Raw genomic sequence first — 19,800 nt, forward strand, 5'->3', positions numbered from 1 at the left:
GTCCAATGTGGCAACCATATCTGATAGTGACCCTAGTCAGACTGCATCTCTACTTCAAGGGAGGAGTGATGCTTCATTATCTGCTCCTTGGAACCATAACTGATTTTTCTTTTCTTTTGGGCTTATATTCAATAGGTCCCCTCTTCTCTCCTTCCCTTCCCAGAGGTATCTCTTGCTTAAAGAATAAAAGAGAGAAAAACAAGTTGGCCAAAGTGATCAATGACCATCTAGGGAACGTTCCAGGCCCAGAGAAGGGACACAAGGGCTTCCTCTTCTTCCTTGGATCCTTCCCATTCACACTGCTGTGATCACAGAATACACTGTCCCCCTGGCTCTGACTCCCCTAAGCCTTCCTGGGTGTCTCTGTTTGCTTCATTTCTTATAGCTTGTAGAAACAAATGAATTTTCAAATCTTTTCTGTCTCATGGAGACTCTTCCAAACCTTTGTGATTTCATCAGTGGAGACAGGGGAAGATGCTCCTTACTATCCACACACACCCCAACCTCCCAACTGCACCCCCTGCCATCATGACTTCAAAAATTTAACCAACTCAGAGACAGATCTTCAGGTGAGGAAGCTCCCTGACCTTAGGCTCACATTCAAAGTCCTTCTAAAATGACAGGCCCCTGCTAGAGCTGATCCACCACCAACCCAGCCTTTTAGAATTCTGGGTCCAGGCTTCTCTCCATGCCATGAGGCAGCAGGGGAGTGTTTGTATAAAGGATATAATGACAGTGTGGAGTTCACAAGACAGACTTTGAAAAGTATGACTGCTCATTTGTTTTTCTTCCTTAAGACTAATGCAATACTTTCTTTCCCCCATGAGATGTCACTTCCAACTGACAGCAATTATATGAAATCGTGACACTATAGGATTCTGTTATTAACATTACTACCAGCAGTAGAAGTGTAAATAAATGTTGATACAGTATGTAGTATAAATTGCTGTTCAGTCATTCAGTCACGTCCAACTCTTCATGGCCCCTGTGGACCACAGGATGCCAATACTGTCCGGGGGGAATTATTGGCAAAGATACCAGAATGGTTTGTCTTTGCCTTTTCCAGTGGATTAAGGCAAACAGGGTGAAGTGACTTGCCCAGGGTCACACGGCTAGTAAGTGTCTGAGGACAAATTTGAACTCAGGATGAGGAGTGTTGAGATTCCAGGCCAGGCACTCTAAGCACTATGGCGCCACCTAGCTGCTGCCAGTATATTTACACAAGCAGTATATATAAATACATGTAGGTTTGCCAAACAGATTACTCTGATGCTCACACAACTCCGTGAGACAGAGAAAGAACAAAGTTATCCATCCCCATTATACCAATGAGAAAAGACAAGTCACACATCCGGAAAGTGGGAGAATTGGAACTCAAATCCAGGTCTCCTGACTCCAAGTCACTGTCCTCGATTTAAATGATAAAATATACCTAACAGGTTTTTGAGTTTTCAAGTTTGTTTTTTCAAGAGTTTATCCACAACTGCTTACAAAAATATTCTTTATCTCAGACATCAGTGGAGTAACAAAGCTACTTTTGGTGTAAAAAAAAGAGGAAATATGTTAAAATTGAAGCAGAATACTAAGCATTTTTTTTTAATTCTAGAAATGTTCAGAATTACTTCAGGCCAGTGAATGTTAGGAGCACTGGGGATGTAAACAATCATTTTTACTGCAGCAGATTTTGTTGGATGATGACTTCTATAGTTTCCCATTAAATGCTTATTGCCAGAATTCTTAATACATCTGTCCTCTAAGATTTGGTTGGATGACATGAAAAGCCTCTGGAGTCATCTCTGCTACCTCAGCAGGACTGTGAACCTGGAGAGAAGCTTTCAAATGTCCAAAGCAGTATGCCAGCAAAAAGGATGGCTCCGTTTCTCAAGTCTTACCTTCATTTTGATCAGGCTTGACAAGGCTGAAAATAAGCCCTTTTCTCAATGCCTTGCTGAACATAGTTACAGCTATGCTATTTCTCAACTAGGGCAGACAAGTCATTTTATCTTCTATATACTGCTGGCCTAAAGCCCAATGCCCTCTCTTTTGAGTATAAATCATAAATGTGGAATTGGGGAAATGCCTCAATTCCAAAATTCTATAGCCTAAGTAGTAATAGCACGATCATCCTATTCAAAGCACCTAATTATATCATGAAAATGCAGTAACAGTGCCAGGAGGGACACCTTACAAATTCATCTAACCCACCCCTTGTTTTCAGGTAAATATTACACTCAGTCCCAGAGGTGTTCTCTTCGTTACTTTGGTACCCAGGGCAAATTCTGAGAACTTCATTTTCTCTCTCCAATTTTCCTTCAACAGTTCCTTCCTCCTTCTCAATCCCACTTCTTCTCCTACTCTGCTACCAAAATGACAAGCCCGAAACCATTTGCTAGAAGCAGAGAATACAGAAAGCTAAATGAACCACATTTTGCAGCTAGGTCCACCACATTTAGGAAAAGCCAAACCTTCATTTTTTTCTTTTTTTGGAAGTTCAAAGGCCAGGATTAATGAGCAAGAGGGGGCCTGGGTTTAACTGATCTGATGGCCTAAGCCACATCCCCAGCCAGGTAGGAAGGTGAGTTCACTTCACGTGGCTGGCTAGATCCTCTGCACCTAGTCCAGAGTTTTCCATATAGTAGGGACTCAATTCAATTGAACAAACATTGAGTGGACATCTACTGTATCCCAGGCAATGTGCTGGGCATTGGGTACAAAGATAGAAAAGTCACAGGGCCCTTGCTCTGGAAGAGTGTATAATCTAATATGGAGCTCACTGTTTGCTTAATGAATATTTGCTGTTCAATTGAAAGGGCAACCCCATCCCCAGCTCCTTCCCAGTAGTGGTAGTTGGTTGACACTATGAACTGGCACTCTAGCAGCCTCTCTGACAGGATGCTTTTCTTTTCAGAATGGATGCCTGGCCTTATGAGCTCTGTGCAGAGAAGGGGACCCAGATCAGCAGCCTCTGAATCACGTGTAGGCCTGTGTAAGTCTCCAGGCTAATGTAGCAGGAGGCTTCCCACACTTCCTTTATTCTAGCCACAGGTTTGGGCAGGGAGCAGATAAAAGGGAGTTAGAAGTGGCAGGGACTGGGTGGTCTCAAAACTTTAGTCTGACAACCTTGAGACCACTGTGTCCAGTTCTGAATGTGCTGTTCTAGGCCATGGCCTGACAGGCTAGAGCATAATCAGAGGAGGTCACAGGCCATGATACAGAAATACCTCCAGAAAGACAGCTAGGATCTCCCCCTACTCCCCACCTCTCACCCCCACCAAGGCTTCTCTAGGCTAAACAGCCTTAGCTTCCCTTAATGATGCAGAAGAAGTAACAGACCCAGGGATGTTTAGTCTTTAAGTACTGAAATGGCATTCATCGAAGAGAATCACTTGACCTTCATTCTACCTGACTCCAAGGGAAGAACGAGGGACTAGACAGAATGGGCACAGGCTGCTGTTAGCTCCAGAGGAGACATGACATGATGATGAGAGCTCCCTACAAGGGGCCTGGGCTCCCTAGGGCTGGGGGAACTCCCAGGCAGAGGCCAGCTGCCCATTTGTTAGAGATCTTGTAGAAAGGCATCTGGTTCCTTAGAGGAGGGCTGCCTAGAAGAGGTGTAAAGCTCTTCTTTCCTCCAAGATTCTGGGTGAAAACTGCCACAAATAGTCCCTATCTCACCAGGCTGTCATAAGGATCAAATGAGACACAACACACACACAGAGTAAAGCACTTTACAAACCAGAGAGTGTGAGATAAATGTTGGTTGTTGGTTGTTACTATTATTACTTTTGCTGAGGAGGCACTGAGGGATATGTCCCATTCTGCTGAGATGCCAATTCAAACTCTAATGGAAAACCCAAACTGGTCAAGATCACCAGCATTTCCGGTAATCTAGGTAATGTCAAGTTCCCACTTCATGTCTAGTCAGAATTCTTGAATTTCACATCTATAACAAATTCTCTGACTCCAAGTCTATGGTTCCTGTCTGGTCTGGTTGGGATGGTTTGTTTCTCTGGAACAGCAGTTCTCAACGTGAAGCCCAGAAACCCCATGGGGTCCCCAAGACCTTTCAGGTGTCCGTGAGGTCAAATCTATTTTCATAACAATACTGAGACTTTTTGATTTCTAATATGGTAAAAAGCAATAGCTATAACCCAGGCAAGGTGGGGTGGGGAGGGGAGAAAAGGGGAGAGAGACACTCCTCCATAATGTTTTAAGAATATAGAGAGGTCTTGAGGCCAGAAAGTGTGAGAACTGCTTGTTGTCTGGCTTGCTCCTGGGGACACATGCCCCCCCCCCCCCGGGTGTCAGACGCTCTGAGCTAGGGAGGTGGCCACCAAAGACCCATGACAGCTAGATGGAGAGAAGCAGACAGGAACACCTGGCCCACTGCAGAAAAGGGCCAGAAGGCCGCTTCCAAGTCTCCATGCTCAGAAAATAGTCTTTTTAATAGATTTTTTTTTTTAAGCAATTGGGGTTAAGTAACTTGCTCAAGGTTACATGGCCAGTTATTTCTGGGTATGGTGCTAAGTATCTGAGCCTGGATTCGATCCCCCAGGTCATCCCAACACTGGAGCCAGTGCTCTTTCTCACTGTGCTACCTGGCCGCCCCTGTTTTAATAGATTTTAAGATCAGATTCGCACAGAGTGAACTTACATTCCTCTGCACTTGTTTCATGGATGTTTAGCTTCCCAGATCCATCACTAGCCCCTCAAAGGCAGGGACACCTGTTCTACTGCAATGGGAATGTAAATTTTGAAGATCTTCCTTGCCCCTAGGCTAAAGTGCACCTGGAGCCTGGGGTGGGAGGCTTGTTTTTCAGTAAATACTTTTTGATTGGCCAGTGGGTCTAGAAGGTCGTTACATTCTCTGAGCCAGGAGAAGGCTATATAAGCCCTGATGTGTAGCTTTGTTTTGGGGCTCACTTTGAGAAGTGTTCTGTGATTTGATCTAGATTCTGGGAAGCTGTTGTCCAGAGCCCCCGGCTTTGAAAAACACAGATGTTGAAACCCAGATGTTGATTTGGTATGGATGTAATGGTTGGACAGTTTGGAAAGCTGTCTACTTGATCTGTTTCTGTCTTGATAATTCTATCTGTATACTTGGAAGTTCAGGGTGCTGACCTTTTTCCCCTGAAGGAGGTAAACGATAGATGTTTGACTGATTAAAGTAAGTTTGTTAACCCATTTTGAGTTGCTTTCCTTTAACAAAGCAGATCTAAGAACCTGTGTTGGCAGCAAACCCTGAGGACGCTTGGGGTGCTTGCTGCTACATCTTACCTCCTCTCTACCCAGAAGATGACAAACACAGCAGTTTGTATTTAATATACATTTGTTGACCTGGATTTTAAAATTTCTTCTCTTTTCTTTATTGAGATAACTGCTTGTCCCCCATACAGAATTACTCCGTATTTTAAATATTAAAACTAAGCATATGGTCATAGGAAAGATTTTCACAATAGATTCTTCATAGTACATTGTTTGGCCAGGATTTTGAAACAGTTTTGAAAACTAATATTATGTATAAAATAGTTTCTGCCTAAAATAGGGAATTAAATCTTTTATTCAGAAGTTATCGGAATTCACTAGGACACAATTATATTAATAAACACTCTGTGGGAATTCCAAAGACCGAGGCTAAAAAAACGCTCCAGTTTTTACTTCTCCTGAGATCTGTTATATTAGACAGAATATTAATATGCTTCTTATGTATCCATAAAAAGGAAAATGGAAGTGAAATCCAGTTTTATTCTCATAAAATGGATATAATTAATAAAGGACCATAAAAGACAAAGGGGACCCAAATATTATGAGACATTTTTACACTTAGAAAGTCCAGAACTGAGCATTACCATTAGGCATGATTTTGCCTAGGAAATAATCATTTTGCACCACATTCAACATTTTGTTAAATTTGTTCTAAGAGTTTTATATTGCCTATAATAGATATCTCAGAAAAAAAAACAAATGAACAAACACATGAAGGGTTTGTAGCACAAAGAGTAAACAACTGCAGGCTTTGTAGTTAAACATGGAAAATGAACCAATGTGGTCTCCTCATCCTTTGTTGCCCAAGAGACTGCCATTTGGTTTTTTTTTTGATGGAGAACTAGAAAGGGCGTAATTATCCTTGTAGTTAGTCAGACTTACTATACTGGCAAAGTAAGGAGTCCTTGAAAAAGACCTTAGTGAGGAGGGCAAACAAATGACTCTGAACCCAAAAAAGAAAATTACAAGCTTTGCTTCCATATACATCTGTGAAGGAAGGCCAATGAGGTATGATACAGTTTGGAATTTCAGATTATGATTTCAATGCAATAAATTAACTGGTTTTGAGAGGATAATGGAAGATTAGAAGAGGCAAAATCCAGAGTCTGGCGAAATCATGGTATGTTGCTCACAAAGAAAGAAAAGGCTTCCATGCAAATGAGTAGGCAGGAAAAAAGAAAATAGAATAGAATCACAGAATCACGGGTTTGGAAGGAAACTCCAGAGGTCATCTGGAAGCAGCCTGGATCCCCTCCATATTTCTCATAAGTGGCCAGTCAGGCTCTGCTTTTTAAAGCATTTTAGTGTTGGAGAACTCACTACAATGCAGTATTTGAGGCAACTCTCCCTTTGTGTTTTCCTGACTAGGAAAAGCATGAGAACCAAAGTGGTGGGGTCCATAGCTGTATGAGTCAATTACTTTCATATAAAAATGTTTGTTCCAGTCCAAGATGATGGTTTTAAATGCAGCAAGCAGCATCACAAATGCATATTGATGATAAGAGGGTGCATTGGATGAGAATGCACCTCCACAAATCTCCTTCCTACTACCCCATTGGGAAAGTCATTCAAAATGCATGTCCTACTGAGGGCTAAGTGTAAGTAACTTAGGCTACAGTCAAACCATTCCTCTGTCCTTCATACAGTCTCGCTGCTTTGTGGGTTGTTGGCCACATGGGAACCTGAAGACATTCAGGCATTATCTGGATAACTTGAGATAACCCATTAACTCCAGGAGGGTCTTCACACATGAAACAGACCATACAATAGCGATGCCATCCCACCCCACCAGGAGGATTTATGCTTTGAACCACTTTTCCAGCAGCAGACATATATTTGCCCCATTCCATCCATCCATAACCCTGACCATAAATTTGCTTTACTTCTAACCCCAACTGAAAAGGGTGGAAGTTCATGGAGCCAGGGAACATGGCAGGCACACTACTGAATCCAGAGACCAAATGCTAGGATTTGGCTCAACTGTGGGCTGGCTTTTAAGCCTCCTCTTAACCCTATTAAGGGGCCTGGAACATTAGGGGCGAAGTGCCAACCAGGATCCAGAAGATCCAGGACACAACTGCCAAGGAGATGGGAGGCCCCACTGTCTCGGAATTAACTGCCACTTGTAGACCCAGAACCTGAGAGCTGTCCACCACCACCGCCATCTGAGAGAATAGCACCCATGCCCTCTGCCACCACCAAGGTCAGCCACAGCAGCCCTCATCTGTCTGGAAGAAAGACGGCCACCAACATAACCCAATCCCTCCCTCGGATCCTGGCAGAGGGAGGCAGGGGAACAAACTATCTCTGGGCTTACCATCTACTCTCCTGGGCCCAGGAAAGGCCCCCTTTCTAGGATTGGGATGGAAATGGACATGCCATTGAAAATGGCCTCCCCTGGACACTCTGCCCATCAGTGGCAGCCCACTTTGGTAGGCGACTTTCTTGATCATTCTTACTACAGAATTCTAGTTCCTTACTCTGAGTCAAATGAATATCCCATCAACGGGAACTTTCCCTATCATAAGACCAGGAGGCTCCCACTCCTTCCTTCCCTTACACATATGATTCAGAAGAACAACAATTCCTTTTCCTGCTACCCTTCCCCCACAACCCTGGTGCCTATCTACTCCCCACAAATTACTATCCCCATCCCTGTGCTCTGTATGCTCTAGAAACCTCACTTTATACATAACAAAGTCTCTTTCCTCCTGAATTTCAGTCACTTGGTATCTATTTATCTGGCTACAGACTGTATATATCAGTAAAATACAACATTCTAGACAGCAGTCACTGTTTTGTTCTGTGTTTGGATCCCCAAGGTCTAACACAGTTTTTCCCAAGGTAGCTGGGGAGACTTCCTCTACTAATTAATGCATCTACTCCACAATGTCCATATAGATTTGTCTGGGCCACTGAGACACTAAGTGACCCTCCTGGGAACACACAGCCAGTCTTTGTCAGAGACAAGACCTGAACTTAGGTCTTCCTGAATCCAAGGTTGGCTCTCTGGCCATTAAAGTCAGAAGGCTCTAAGGGGGTCTTGGTTTGGTCTGGATCCCTTATATTATTATACCTTCCTCCTTCCCCATCCCCCAAAACTTTGAAATCACATTGGAACTCACGGAGAAAATCATCCTGCTCCCCTGAGGGCCTTTTAAAGCTCTAGGATCTAGACAACTTAGACAAAAAGAGCTCATTTTTACATCTTGATCCCACCATGGTGATCCCAAGGCTGGAGCTGGGTGAACTCACTGGCATGATGGGACCGCCTTAGTATCAAGCAATGTGGAGCTATCCCAAGCTGCTGGGAAGTGTGTGTGTGTGTGTGTGTGTGTGTGTAATGACTATATTTCATGGGATACAAGTGAATATTTTTACATCAAAATGTCTCCAAAAGGGGACAGTGAAGTGTACCAAGTAAAACATAAAAAGCTTGCGAGTTTCAGGGCGTGAAATAAGATGTCACCTTTTGGTCAGCTCACAAGCCAGAAGAGAAGCTCAGCATCATGAGTTGAGGTTTTTTGAAAGGTTTCTATTTAAATATTTCAAGAAAAAGCATATAGGTTCAAGGGTCCCCTTATATATGAATTAGAGAGCTTTGGAGTTTGTTTTTTAATATAGCAATGTTTTAAAAAATGTTTTCATTTTTAATTTATTTTTAATTTTTAAATTTATATTAATGAAAGAAAGGAATTTGAAGTTTAGCAAAAACACGAGGATATGTGATGTCTCTGAGGTGGCTGGTACTAAGTGTCACATATAAGGCTTTTCTGATAGAACAAAGATCACACACCAACCGAGAGAGTGAAATCAGGGGGAGAGAGCGCGCTGAGTGAGTAGAAGAGAGTGTCTCCATCGGACCACTGGACTAAGTCCATTAGCAGCAGTGCCTGCATCAGACATGTGTTTGACTGGTTGGAGGCACTCAATGGAGCAGACAGTTCAGAAAAGATGGGACTGAAAGAGATGAAGATCCTGAGCATTTAATCAAAAATGATTTCTTGTGTGTCTCCTGTGTACTTAGTACCAAGCTAGGCACTGGAGGGGACATTAACAAGAAACAAGGAAAGTTGGAAAACAAAAGGAAGATACATAAAATCATTCAACTGTGGGACTCTCAATAAAAAGAGCTTAGAACTTCTGACATGAACTGAAAGTTGGAAACTATTTCATAAAATTTAAAGGTAGATTTAAAAAGTAACCAAAAGGACAAACAGATGTGAGGCCACGCAGCCAGACTAGTTATCTATGTTATGTACCCGTGAGTGCCTCCAGGATTGGCAGAAACGTTAAGAAAGGGCCAGGAGCCTGGGAGATAGACTTGTCTCAATTCCACCCTTCTCACTCCTTCATTAAGGACGCATTTGATGCAGTAAAGTAGGCATAGGGGCCAACAGTAATTAATGCCCTCTAGGCCGGAGTGGGGAACCTTTGCCTTAAGGCTACGTGTGGCCTTCTAAATCCACAGGTGGCCTTAAGGCCACAGGTTCCCCACCCCTGCTCTATATTTTTTATAACAACTGAGGTTTTCTTTTTCAAATCTGCAGTTTCCCTCTTGACATCTGAAACCGTCCATGCCCTCCCTGTATATACCTGGTCCTGTCAGCAGTTAGTCACAATTATGTTTTCCTTAGTATCACTCTACTTCCTCACATGGCACAAAGGGCCTGTGATTCTACAATCTAGATGTGGTGATATTAGTCATGTTAATAGGAAAAAATGTGTTCAGATTTTTTTATCTTCTCATCTTTCTTGTCCTACTCTCATCCTTAAAGGCCCTTGGGCTGAGCCTTTTTCATTAGGTCCTTTTCCAAACCTTTTTAAAAATTGTTTTTCTCTGTTGTATGAGCCAAGATGGCTCAGAACCTTCCACCACACAAGCACATTATGATTTTCCACATGAGCTTAGACCATTGTTGTTCTCCGCTTTCTCATCAATCTGCTCGGCAACGTCAAGTGTTTGCTGGCCAAGGCAGCTTCTAGGCTCTTTCCTTCTCTCTGTTGTGGTAACTGATTTACACTGGGTGATCTTAGGAAATAATAATACATGACGTCAGTTCTTTTATCCATTTTCTGGCATCGAGGCATTTTAAATGGGCCAGTCGGGAGTTGCCTTGATTGCTCACCACATATTCTCATTTTGATTCTTTCTTCTAGTTTCAATTTGACAGACGTTTAATGAATGCCTGCTATGTGCAGAGCACTGTGCTAGGTGCTAGAATTTGAACTGATATTTATCTTTGTTCTACCAGATCAGTATTAAATATACATGTGTATATGCATGTGTATGTGTGCATAGATGTAGATGTATATTTGTATATTTATTTCATAGGTGGCTCTACACTGGCAACCAGCCCCCCCAGTAACATCCTGTCCTATACACTCATTCAATTTCACTTTTCAGGATGCGTCCAGTGGCTCTCCACCTTCTTCTTGAGGAGAGTATTTGTGACAAAGAGACAGGAGGTCTGTGCAACTTCTAAGCCTCAACCCATCTGGGTTGTCATTTGTGAGCCAACATTCCAACATCCCCCCCCATGCCAAATTTTTTGCCTTTAAGTCACCGAATATTAAAATACAGATATTTGTAGCAGTTCTCTGTGGTGTCAAGAAGCTGGACACTAAGGAGATGCCCTTCCAGTGAGGAGCAGCTGAAGAAGCCAAGGCGTGTGTATGTGGTAGCTGCTGCCATGTTGTAAGAAATGAGGAAACCCATGGAGAGTGCCGGGGTTCTGAGTTACCGTATGGATACTAAGATTTTTGTCACTGACATCAGATTCCTCATCTGTAAATAAAATGACCCTGACATCCCTTATAGCTTTATGTCCTAGTGACTCTTAGCCTTTCTTAATAATTAGCCTTAGAATTCCCTCTGAACTTCAACAAAGAGCTCGGACTTCTCTCTGGACTAATCCCAGTACAAGGCAGGGCCAGCCACCTATTTCAAAGAGAGACTCTGTAGGGTGACAAGAGTCAGCCAGTGTCAGCTGGGGAAGACCAGTCTTCTGAGTTCAAAAGCCTGGATTAACTCTCCAGTAGCACTATTTATTAGCTGTGTGATCTCTGGTAAGTCATTTCACCTTCCTCTGCCTTGTTTTCCTCAGCTATAAAATGGGGACAATAATGCCTGTACTCTATACTTGCATATCAGATAATGGAAAGTATTTTGAAAGTAAGGGTTTGTATAAATGTGAACAATTACTCTCACTACTTTACCATCTGAGAGAGAACTCTGAAATTGTTAGTTTTAAGAGGTATAAATGAGTATCATCAAATCATAGACTTAGAACTGGAAGTCTCAGTCCAACCTCATTTTGCAGATTAGGAAACTGAGGCGAGAGTGATGACACAATGTGCCCAGGACAACACAGTTAGCAAGTGTGAGGTGAGCCTGGACCCTCGGTCTTCAGCACCCTCTGCACTCTCCCTGCTGCCTCTCTAATGGCCTGAAAAGCCTCACTTCTTCTCTGCCATGAAATCCCAGGGGCCCAGGCCCTTTATTCCCACCCCTGGCACCCTTGGTAAGAAATAGACGTGTGTGTGTGCACAGCAGGCATTCCTGCCTGACTAGTTACATAAAATAACCAAATACCACATGCTTAAAGGAAGTTAAACACCAAAACTGTTTGAGGTTTCAGTTCTTACCTGTAACACAGCAGCAAATAAGAAGACAGCAATGAAGATTGCAGTCAGGGAAGTGTGACCACTTTTCATTAAGTGGATGGTATAGAGGAAAATTAAGTGTCCAGGAATCACTAAAAGTAGAAGAACTTGGGCAGATTTGTTATTGACTCCTGCAACAGAAAACACAAAGGCATCTAAAGCAAAATCAAATTTTGGCTAATAATAATCAAAGGTAATCAAATTTTCTACTTCAGTATCATTTGAGCAGCACATTCACTTGAATGTCTTCCTCGGCATCACATTCCATTTTAAAAAACCATTTTCAACTGCTATTCACAGCCCCCTTGCTACTATAAAATTCTCCCCATAAAGCCATCAGATCTGAAGACTGCCTTGCTCATGGAGAGTCGCTGGTCAGATTGATCCATAAGCCCCTTGTGAGGACACGACCAGAGAAGGGAGGAAAGTTGAGCCTTTTTCTCCTTGGGGATTCACCACCAGAGTCCTGCCCAATGCTGTGGCTCTCTTATTCACAACACATCTCTACATTTCTGTGATCTTCTAGCACTGGAGAAGAGAGCTGGGAAGCCTAGCACATGTGCTCTGCAGGATCAGAGTCCTCTGGTGCATCAAAGAACACAATACTTTCTGAGCCTGAGCCTCCCCAGGCCCTCGTTTCTGCATGTCCAATCTCAGTAAGTCACAGGAGGTAACATCTGTTTAGATCTCAACTCTGTGTTTATCACCAACTCTCTTAATCTGTGTATGGGTCTCATCCCTCCTTCTGGAGGACTTGTGTACTCTTCCTTCTTGGTATCTGCCCTGCAGCACAGCTGCCCCTTAACTGGACAAGGTGAATGATGTGGCCAGCTTTCTCTCCAGTTCGCTTGGTGCTCACTGCTCCTCTCCGTCTGGGTTCCCTCACACTGAGCCATGTGCACAGTCTCCCAGAATGGGGGTAGCACAGGGTGAGTGGGGTCAGGAGCTGCACATGGCTACTCCTCAAGTGCTCTACTTCCCCCTTTCCCTTTCCATCCTGACAATGAACCCATAAATGGTAGATCTGGGTTCATAACAAGAATGACAACAAATATTTCTTTATGACAAAATACAAAGTTTATATCCATGCTTTCCATTTCCTCCAAAGAAGGCCTAGTACAGCACTTGGCCACAGGAGTTCAGTTGCTGCCACTTGCCTGAAAGCCCCCCAGTCTTACACAACATTCAGAAACAAGATCTCCCCAAAGCACATACCTGGACCAAAGAAGGTTCGGCATGGGTAGTAGCAGCCTTTGGCTTCATCTGGCACCTCGCCTGGTTTGCCATGTAAATGGAGGTAGGTAGAAATTCTACTAGCTTGTATAGCTACTAAATTACCACCAATACCTAAGACACAAGAAAAGACAACACAGATACAAATGGTTATGAACACTTCAACTACAGAGAAAATTTCAAATCTCTGTGAAACCTGCTCAAAGGAGATCATAAAAAGCAATGAGCTTAGGGTCAGAAGCCATAGGTCGGGGGTCCTGTGTGACTTTGGGGGGCGGGGTGGGTAATTCTGTCTCACTTTCTTCACAAATAGCTATTGAATTTATCTGTAAAACAGGATTGAAACCACTTGATTCCATAGAATATATAGTAAACAAACGAGAGCAAGTGATTTCTAACCATCACATGTCCAATTGAGTCAAGTTTCTTGTCAATTTTAAAGCAAACTAGATATTCTTTTCATCTGCCCTGCCTGCTGCTGAATGCTGTGGAGCCTTAGACCTTGCCATCTGTCCTGACACAGGATCCTCTTGGCTCTGGAAATCCTGCCCTGGGGACTGTGCTAGTCTGCAAGTGCCTCCAAGAGGATCACATCGGGAAATTCCTGGCCATGCTTTGCATTTTGTCCTGGACCATTTTCTTGCCATCCCTCTCCCTATCTTTTCAACTCTGGAACTGCAATCAATACTGTTATTCTTATTGCAAAGAGCACATTAACCAACTCCTATAGGACTCCCCTAACCATCCCTGTCATTTCTCCCTCCCTCCCCCATATGCATTGTCTTCAGTGCTCAGAATGGAAGCTAGTTAAGGGCAAGATTTTGTATTTAAATTTCCTGAGCTTAGCATACTGCTCAGTAATGCAGTGACTCATAAATGCTTTTTCATTCGTTCATCCATCCATCTGTCAATCCATTCATTCGTGACTCCAGGGCCATTACACCATGCTACCTCTCAGATAAAATGTTTTGAAGCATCACCCTAAAAAGTCCAGATTCTCATTCTCAAATTTCAGGCCTGAGAAATAATGGAGAAAATCTATCGTGAACTCAGTCTGCAAATTCTGAAAGACTAGTCTTCTGAAACACACTAGTAAAAACAATTCTCTAGATTTCAGATATTTCTGCAAACTCTTTATGATATTTATTTATGATCAATCCTTTCATTAAGGCAAGACAAAAATACACAAATAATTTTCTTTTCTTTAAAGGTGAGTATAGCATTTAAGAAGGCAGCAAGGGAGCGGAATGGATATACTGCCAGGCCTGCAGTCAGGAAGACTCATATTCTTGAGGTCAAATGCAGCCTTAGACACTTACTAGCTGGGTGGTCCTGGGCAAGTCACTTCACCCAGTTTGCCTCAGTTTCCTCATCTGTCAAATGAGCTGAAGAAAGACATGGCAAACCTTTCCAGTATCTCTCCCAAGGATACCCCAAATGGGGTCATGGAGAATCGGATATGACTGGAATGACCAAACAACAACAACATAGCATGTAACAGATCTCTGAAGGAACTTAGAACCTTCAGAAATATATACAGAAGGGCAAAAAGAGCAACTAAAAGAAGGAAACTTTGGTTTATTTCTAAAATTCCTATTAAAAATGAGCCATAAGCAAGCTTCCAAACCCCCAACACCTTGATCTGAGAAGCACATTCTGAGTGGAAGAAGGACATTCCCTTCTGGATACTCTGGGCAGCAGAGAAGCCCAGCACGCTGGGCCATCATCTTCCCTTCTCCTCAGGCCTTGGTGGGCCTTAATTAGGGGCAAACCTTCCCCACATTTTGAAAAGAAACAGACTTTTAGAACTAAAAAAAGATCTCAGATATCAACTGATTCAACTCTCCCACAGCCCCATCTTCCAGATGATGAAAACTGAGGCCTATGGAACTTAGGAGGAGAGGGAATGGAAAGGATTAGGAAAGTGAGTGGTTAATTGTGGGAAGCAAATGAACCACCAGACTCCATCTTGTGACTCAATTCTGGAGCTAGCTCTGTTCCTTTTCTATTCAATTATGGGACTAGTTCCATTTTGGTCTTATGAGAAAACTATTCAAATGCAAGAACTGGGAAAAAATCTTACTGCATTGTTTGAATCTAGCCCTGCATGGCTGGGAAGCTGGACCACCTCTATCTGCTCCTCTGAGACCCTTAACTAAGGACCTACATAGGTGACACGCTGACCAGAGACCCAGTCAGATCCAAAGACTGATACAAGGAGCTTTCTCGTAATTGTACATCTGAAGCAACCCCATATGTTTTATCTGAAAACTAGTCCCATACTGATCAATCACTTGTTATTTCCATGTTCCTTTGACTATTCACAGACACTTGGGAGGAGTGGGCCACCTCTTTTTCTGATTTTAGGGAGTTACACCTATTCGCTCTCTCCCTCAACTTGGTAAATCCTTCATTTTCCTCCAATTAAAAACCAGATGACCTAATGTATCCTGGTTTGTACCCTGCTAATTGTTTTATTTTAATTAATTGGTCTTATTTGATTTATTGTTTAGAATATATAAAAGTCTGCCCTCTCCCCATGTATGGGGCCCAGGAGCAAAGCTGAGGAAGGTGACAGGCCTGATTTGCTGGGCAACTAGCATGTGCTTCTTAATAAATCCATAGGCCCTGAAGCTGGAACCTTCCATCTTTCACCCACCACAGTCGCACTCAAAGTCACACGGTCAGTTTCTTATCAGCTGGATTAGACCTAGAACCTATCTCCTTCTAGTAAGAACACAAAAAACATTACAAACAAGAGAGGAACAAACAATCCAAGCATCTAAGATAACTTCCACTATTTAAGAACAGTCTACTAGAAAAGCTGGAGCCATGACAGACAGGAAGCCTGTAGACAGCTAACAAGCCTTCTACATCCAAAACTATCCATCTTTTTTTTCTTTAAAACCACCACACTCTCTTTGACCCCTCTCCCCCCAAAAACAGAAAAGTAACAGGAGGCAAAAGGGAATACTGCTTAGAGAAAAAAATCTCTGAAGATTAGAACAGGCCAAACTAAGAATGGAACCAAACTCCTCTACCATCAGTGGTAGAAAAGGGAAGGCAAGACCACTGTAGTTCACTGCTGCTTCACTGTGCTCAGTGATGGAAGAGACACTTCAATCAGTCATTTTCCAGAGAGAATGCTCCAGGCACAAACCAGAAGGCATGCCCCAAAATGGGGTGTCAATCTACTTAGATTAGCCTACTTCTAGACAAGAGACGTGGGGGAACAGCTCTAAAATGTAGTCAGCTCATTTGTCTATGCATGCTGTTGTGCTGTTAGCTGTAAGGTGAGACTGTGGATAAGCATGAGCCTATAGTTTTGGAAGAACCTGGAAAAATCATCTCTGCCTACAGCTGGGAATACAGCTGAGTCCTCCTGGATACTCGGGGAAATAAGGATCACAATAAGTAGAATACAAAGGTTCAGTGGGAGAGTGAATGAGGTGCACAGCTGGACGTGGGGCGCAGACATTGGTGGCGTTGCTGCCAACATTCACAGGCTGAGAGGGAGCCAGAGGCAGGCCCTGGACGCAGAAGCACCATCCCAGTGGCATCCTAAGGCACTTATGAGGAAGGGAGATGCACCATGTTTAGGTGCTAACCCTAGAAAGATTATGGGGCCTTCACATGGTGGGAGGTGGGGGGAGAATATATCTAATGCAACATAAATATATATTTATATGACAGACAATTAACAGTGACTTTCAGGGCCTAGATGCCAGTCATTAACTTCTCAACAGCTTCTTTGAAAGATTCCACTTGGGCTACATGTAAGAATGAAAGCCCACATGCCCAAAGGTAAGCGACAAGATGCCAGAAGATCTGTTCAAAGCCTGACTAGTCTATCTATGTGGCCAAATGCCCAGCAAAGTACTGGCAAGGAATCAACTTTAATAACACTAATTTGCTTAAATGGGGAAGGAAGAATCTTGGGGTTTTTAATCCCACGGAAAACTGAAAAGTACAGAAACAGCAACGACATGAGCCTCCCTTGAAATTTTCCATTTTTTCCCCTTAAAACAGCGAAAGTCAATCTTTTTTTGTGCCAACACACCCAAAATAAAGCAGTTTAGAACATTATGATACTTTCAAAACTGAAATGATAATTACTAGGTCTTAAACTAAATGTAGCTTCACAATTCCCTCATCATGTCTCATTTAGTAAACACAAAATTCATTAGCACTCACTTAAGATGATTAAAGAAGCATTTTCCCCACAAATATGAGAAAGTTACAAGGGAAAATATGAATAAGCAACATCAGGGTACATTTCAGCCCAATGAGAAAGGCCTTCCTGATGACTGGGGCCTTCTGAAAAACAAATGGGATCCTGTAAGTGGTGATGACTTTTCGGACACTGGAGGGGCATAAGCACAAGCTGGACCACTCTATTTCTACTCTAAGTTCGACCATCTTCTCCAGGCTTCCTGGGCCACAGCCTCAGAAGTCTTCCTTGATTCTTCACTCTGCTTCACCTCCACATTCAGCTAGCTGCCAAGACTTTTCATTTCAACGTCCATAATCTTGCATCCATCTGCTTTTCTCCACTCACATGGCCACCCTCCATCCTACTCCAGGCCCTCATCCCCTCTCACCCAGACTATTGCTATAGCCTCCCAACTGATTTCCCTCAAGCCTCTCCCCTCTCCAACCTATGCTCCATGTAAGTGGTCAAAGTAATTGTGCCAAAGCACAGAGTGACCAGGCCACATCCCTGTTTGCAAAGCCCCAGGATAAGACAGAACCTCTTCTGTATCTTTGAAGTCATTCTTAGCCTGCCTGCAGTCTCCCAGTCCCAGTCCACCCATCACCAATCCAATGGTCCAGCCATATGGACCCATCTGCTAGTCTTCTTAATGCTAACAAGACATATCATGTATATAACGCTTTTAGATGTTCAAAGCTCTTCACACATATCATCTCTGTTTTACAGATGAGGAAATGGAGAACCAGAGAGAATCCCTGACCGGCCCAAGGTGGCATCACTCCATCCTGCCCTTGTCTAGGCTCTCTTCCTGGCTCAGTTCGATGCTGCTCCCTTTGTGAGTCACTAACATGCTGGGCTCAGGCTCAGGAGACCTCTCTGAATCTTGCCCAGGACACAGACTGTGAGACCCTAGATGAGGTAAGCTCCCTCAGCCTGCTTTTCTTCATTTGTAAAACTCAATAACCTCGAGGGCTTCTTCAAACTAGGGCTGTGCTGCTACATGTTTAAATGAGCTCTTCTCCCAGAAATGTGCACACAACACCCTTTTTGGTTTAATCTATCCCATTAACCTTTTCTCCATCACTTTCTGAAGTAGAGACAATCAACAGAATGATCATACAAGCCTTGGCTGCAGCATTTGCTGATGCCTGAGATGTAAATGCCCACCTTGGACATTTCACCATTGGCTCTAAGGATCCTGAACCTGCTGGGTCCAATGCCCTCTTCTCCCAACTCTAAATCTACGCTCCTAAGGCTCACTCAGCTGCCAGGGCCCCTCTACTTGTCTTCGTTTTTTATTTACTTAAGTGTGTAAATGCTTGTCAATTGTTTGAGGGTAGGAGCTGTTTTATTTGGGTCTTTGTATCCACAGGCACTCAAGGCTTAATTGTCTGGGATTTGTACAGCATTGGCCAAAAGGCCCCATGTCTTGGAGAAGGGCTAAGTTAGATGACCATTGATTACCTCCAGTTCTGGGATTATGGGAATGCCTTCCAAGAGTTCCACAAAGGTTGCTTCACAGCAAAAAGTTTATATAAAAATAAGCAAAGGAACAAATACATACCTGGAAAATGGAAACTTCTGAGTATTAACCAAGTCAAGTAATGAAGATCCACAAATGGCTGAACAAAATATTGTTTGTTCTTTATTTGAACCCTTTCCTTAGCTCCTGAGATTGTCACTTAAATTGCAGGCATTTGCTTTAGAAACTTAGTATTTTTCAGGTGGGACAGCTAGGTGGCATAGTGGATAGAGTGCTGGGCCCAGAGGAACCGAGTTCAGGTCAAGAAGATTCAGCTTCCTGAGATCAAATTTGGCCTCAGACCCTTACTAGCAATGTGGCCCTGAGCAAGTCACTTCACCCTGTTTGCCTCAGTTAACCCTTCTGTCAAATGAGCTGGAGAAGGAAACAGCAACACTTACTAGCTGGCTGACCTTGGGAAAGTCACTTAATCCTGTTTGCCTCAGTTTCCCCATCTGTAAAATGAGCTGGAGAAGGAAATGGCAAACCGCTCTAGTATCTTTGCCAAGAAAATCCCAAATGGGATCACAAAGAGTAAGACATGACTGAAACTACTGAATGATAACAACAGCTTTTCAGTCAAATATGTTATTCTGGTAAAACTCACTTGATTTCTGTATTTTAAGTTTTCATCCAATCTACTTTCTATTTGTATAAAGACTATTCCACTGGCAGTAAACTATTTAAAATTTTTTGGTTTTCTAAAGTTGCTTTCTGAAATGAACAATTTGTAATGAATTCTAGGTAAGAAAGGCTGTGTGACATAGTGAATAACTTGAATTTGAGGAGTCCTGCCATGGACACACACTGGATGTGTGACCCTGGGCCAGTCACCTAACTCTTCAGTGCTCTGAACAACTCTCAGACATTACAAGTTGCAGAAGAAGTGCCCTTTGTCATG

General features: G+C 43.0%; 1 protein-coding gene across 1 annotated transcript in view; it reads right to left on the reverse strand.

Moving 5' to 3' along the window:
* SLC41A2 (solute carrier family 41 member 2) overlaps positions 1-19,800 on the reverse strand; it is a 122,557-nt gene that overhangs the window by 13,048 nt on the left and 89,709 nt on the right. The window contains exons 9-10 of the mRNA XM_069099390.1: positions 13,147-13,278; positions 11,914-12,062 (exon numbers count right to left, since the gene is read on the reverse strand). Of these exons, the coding sequence (XP_068955491.1) occupies positions 11,914-12,062; positions 13,147-13,278 (281 nt within the window). The remainder of the gene's footprint in view (positions 1-11,913; positions 12,063-13,146; positions 13,279-19,800) is intronic.

The sequence above is a fragment of the Petaurus breviceps genome, unplaced genomic scaffold, assembly GCF_028583685.1.
Source record: "Petaurus breviceps papuanus isolate PSGF00001 unplaced genomic scaffold, PetGlider_PUasm1.0 379, whole genome shotgun sequence".
In the NCBI taxonomy this organism is placed as follows: Eukaryota; Metazoa; Chordata; class Mammalia; order Diprotodontia; family Petauridae; genus Petaurus; species Petaurus breviceps.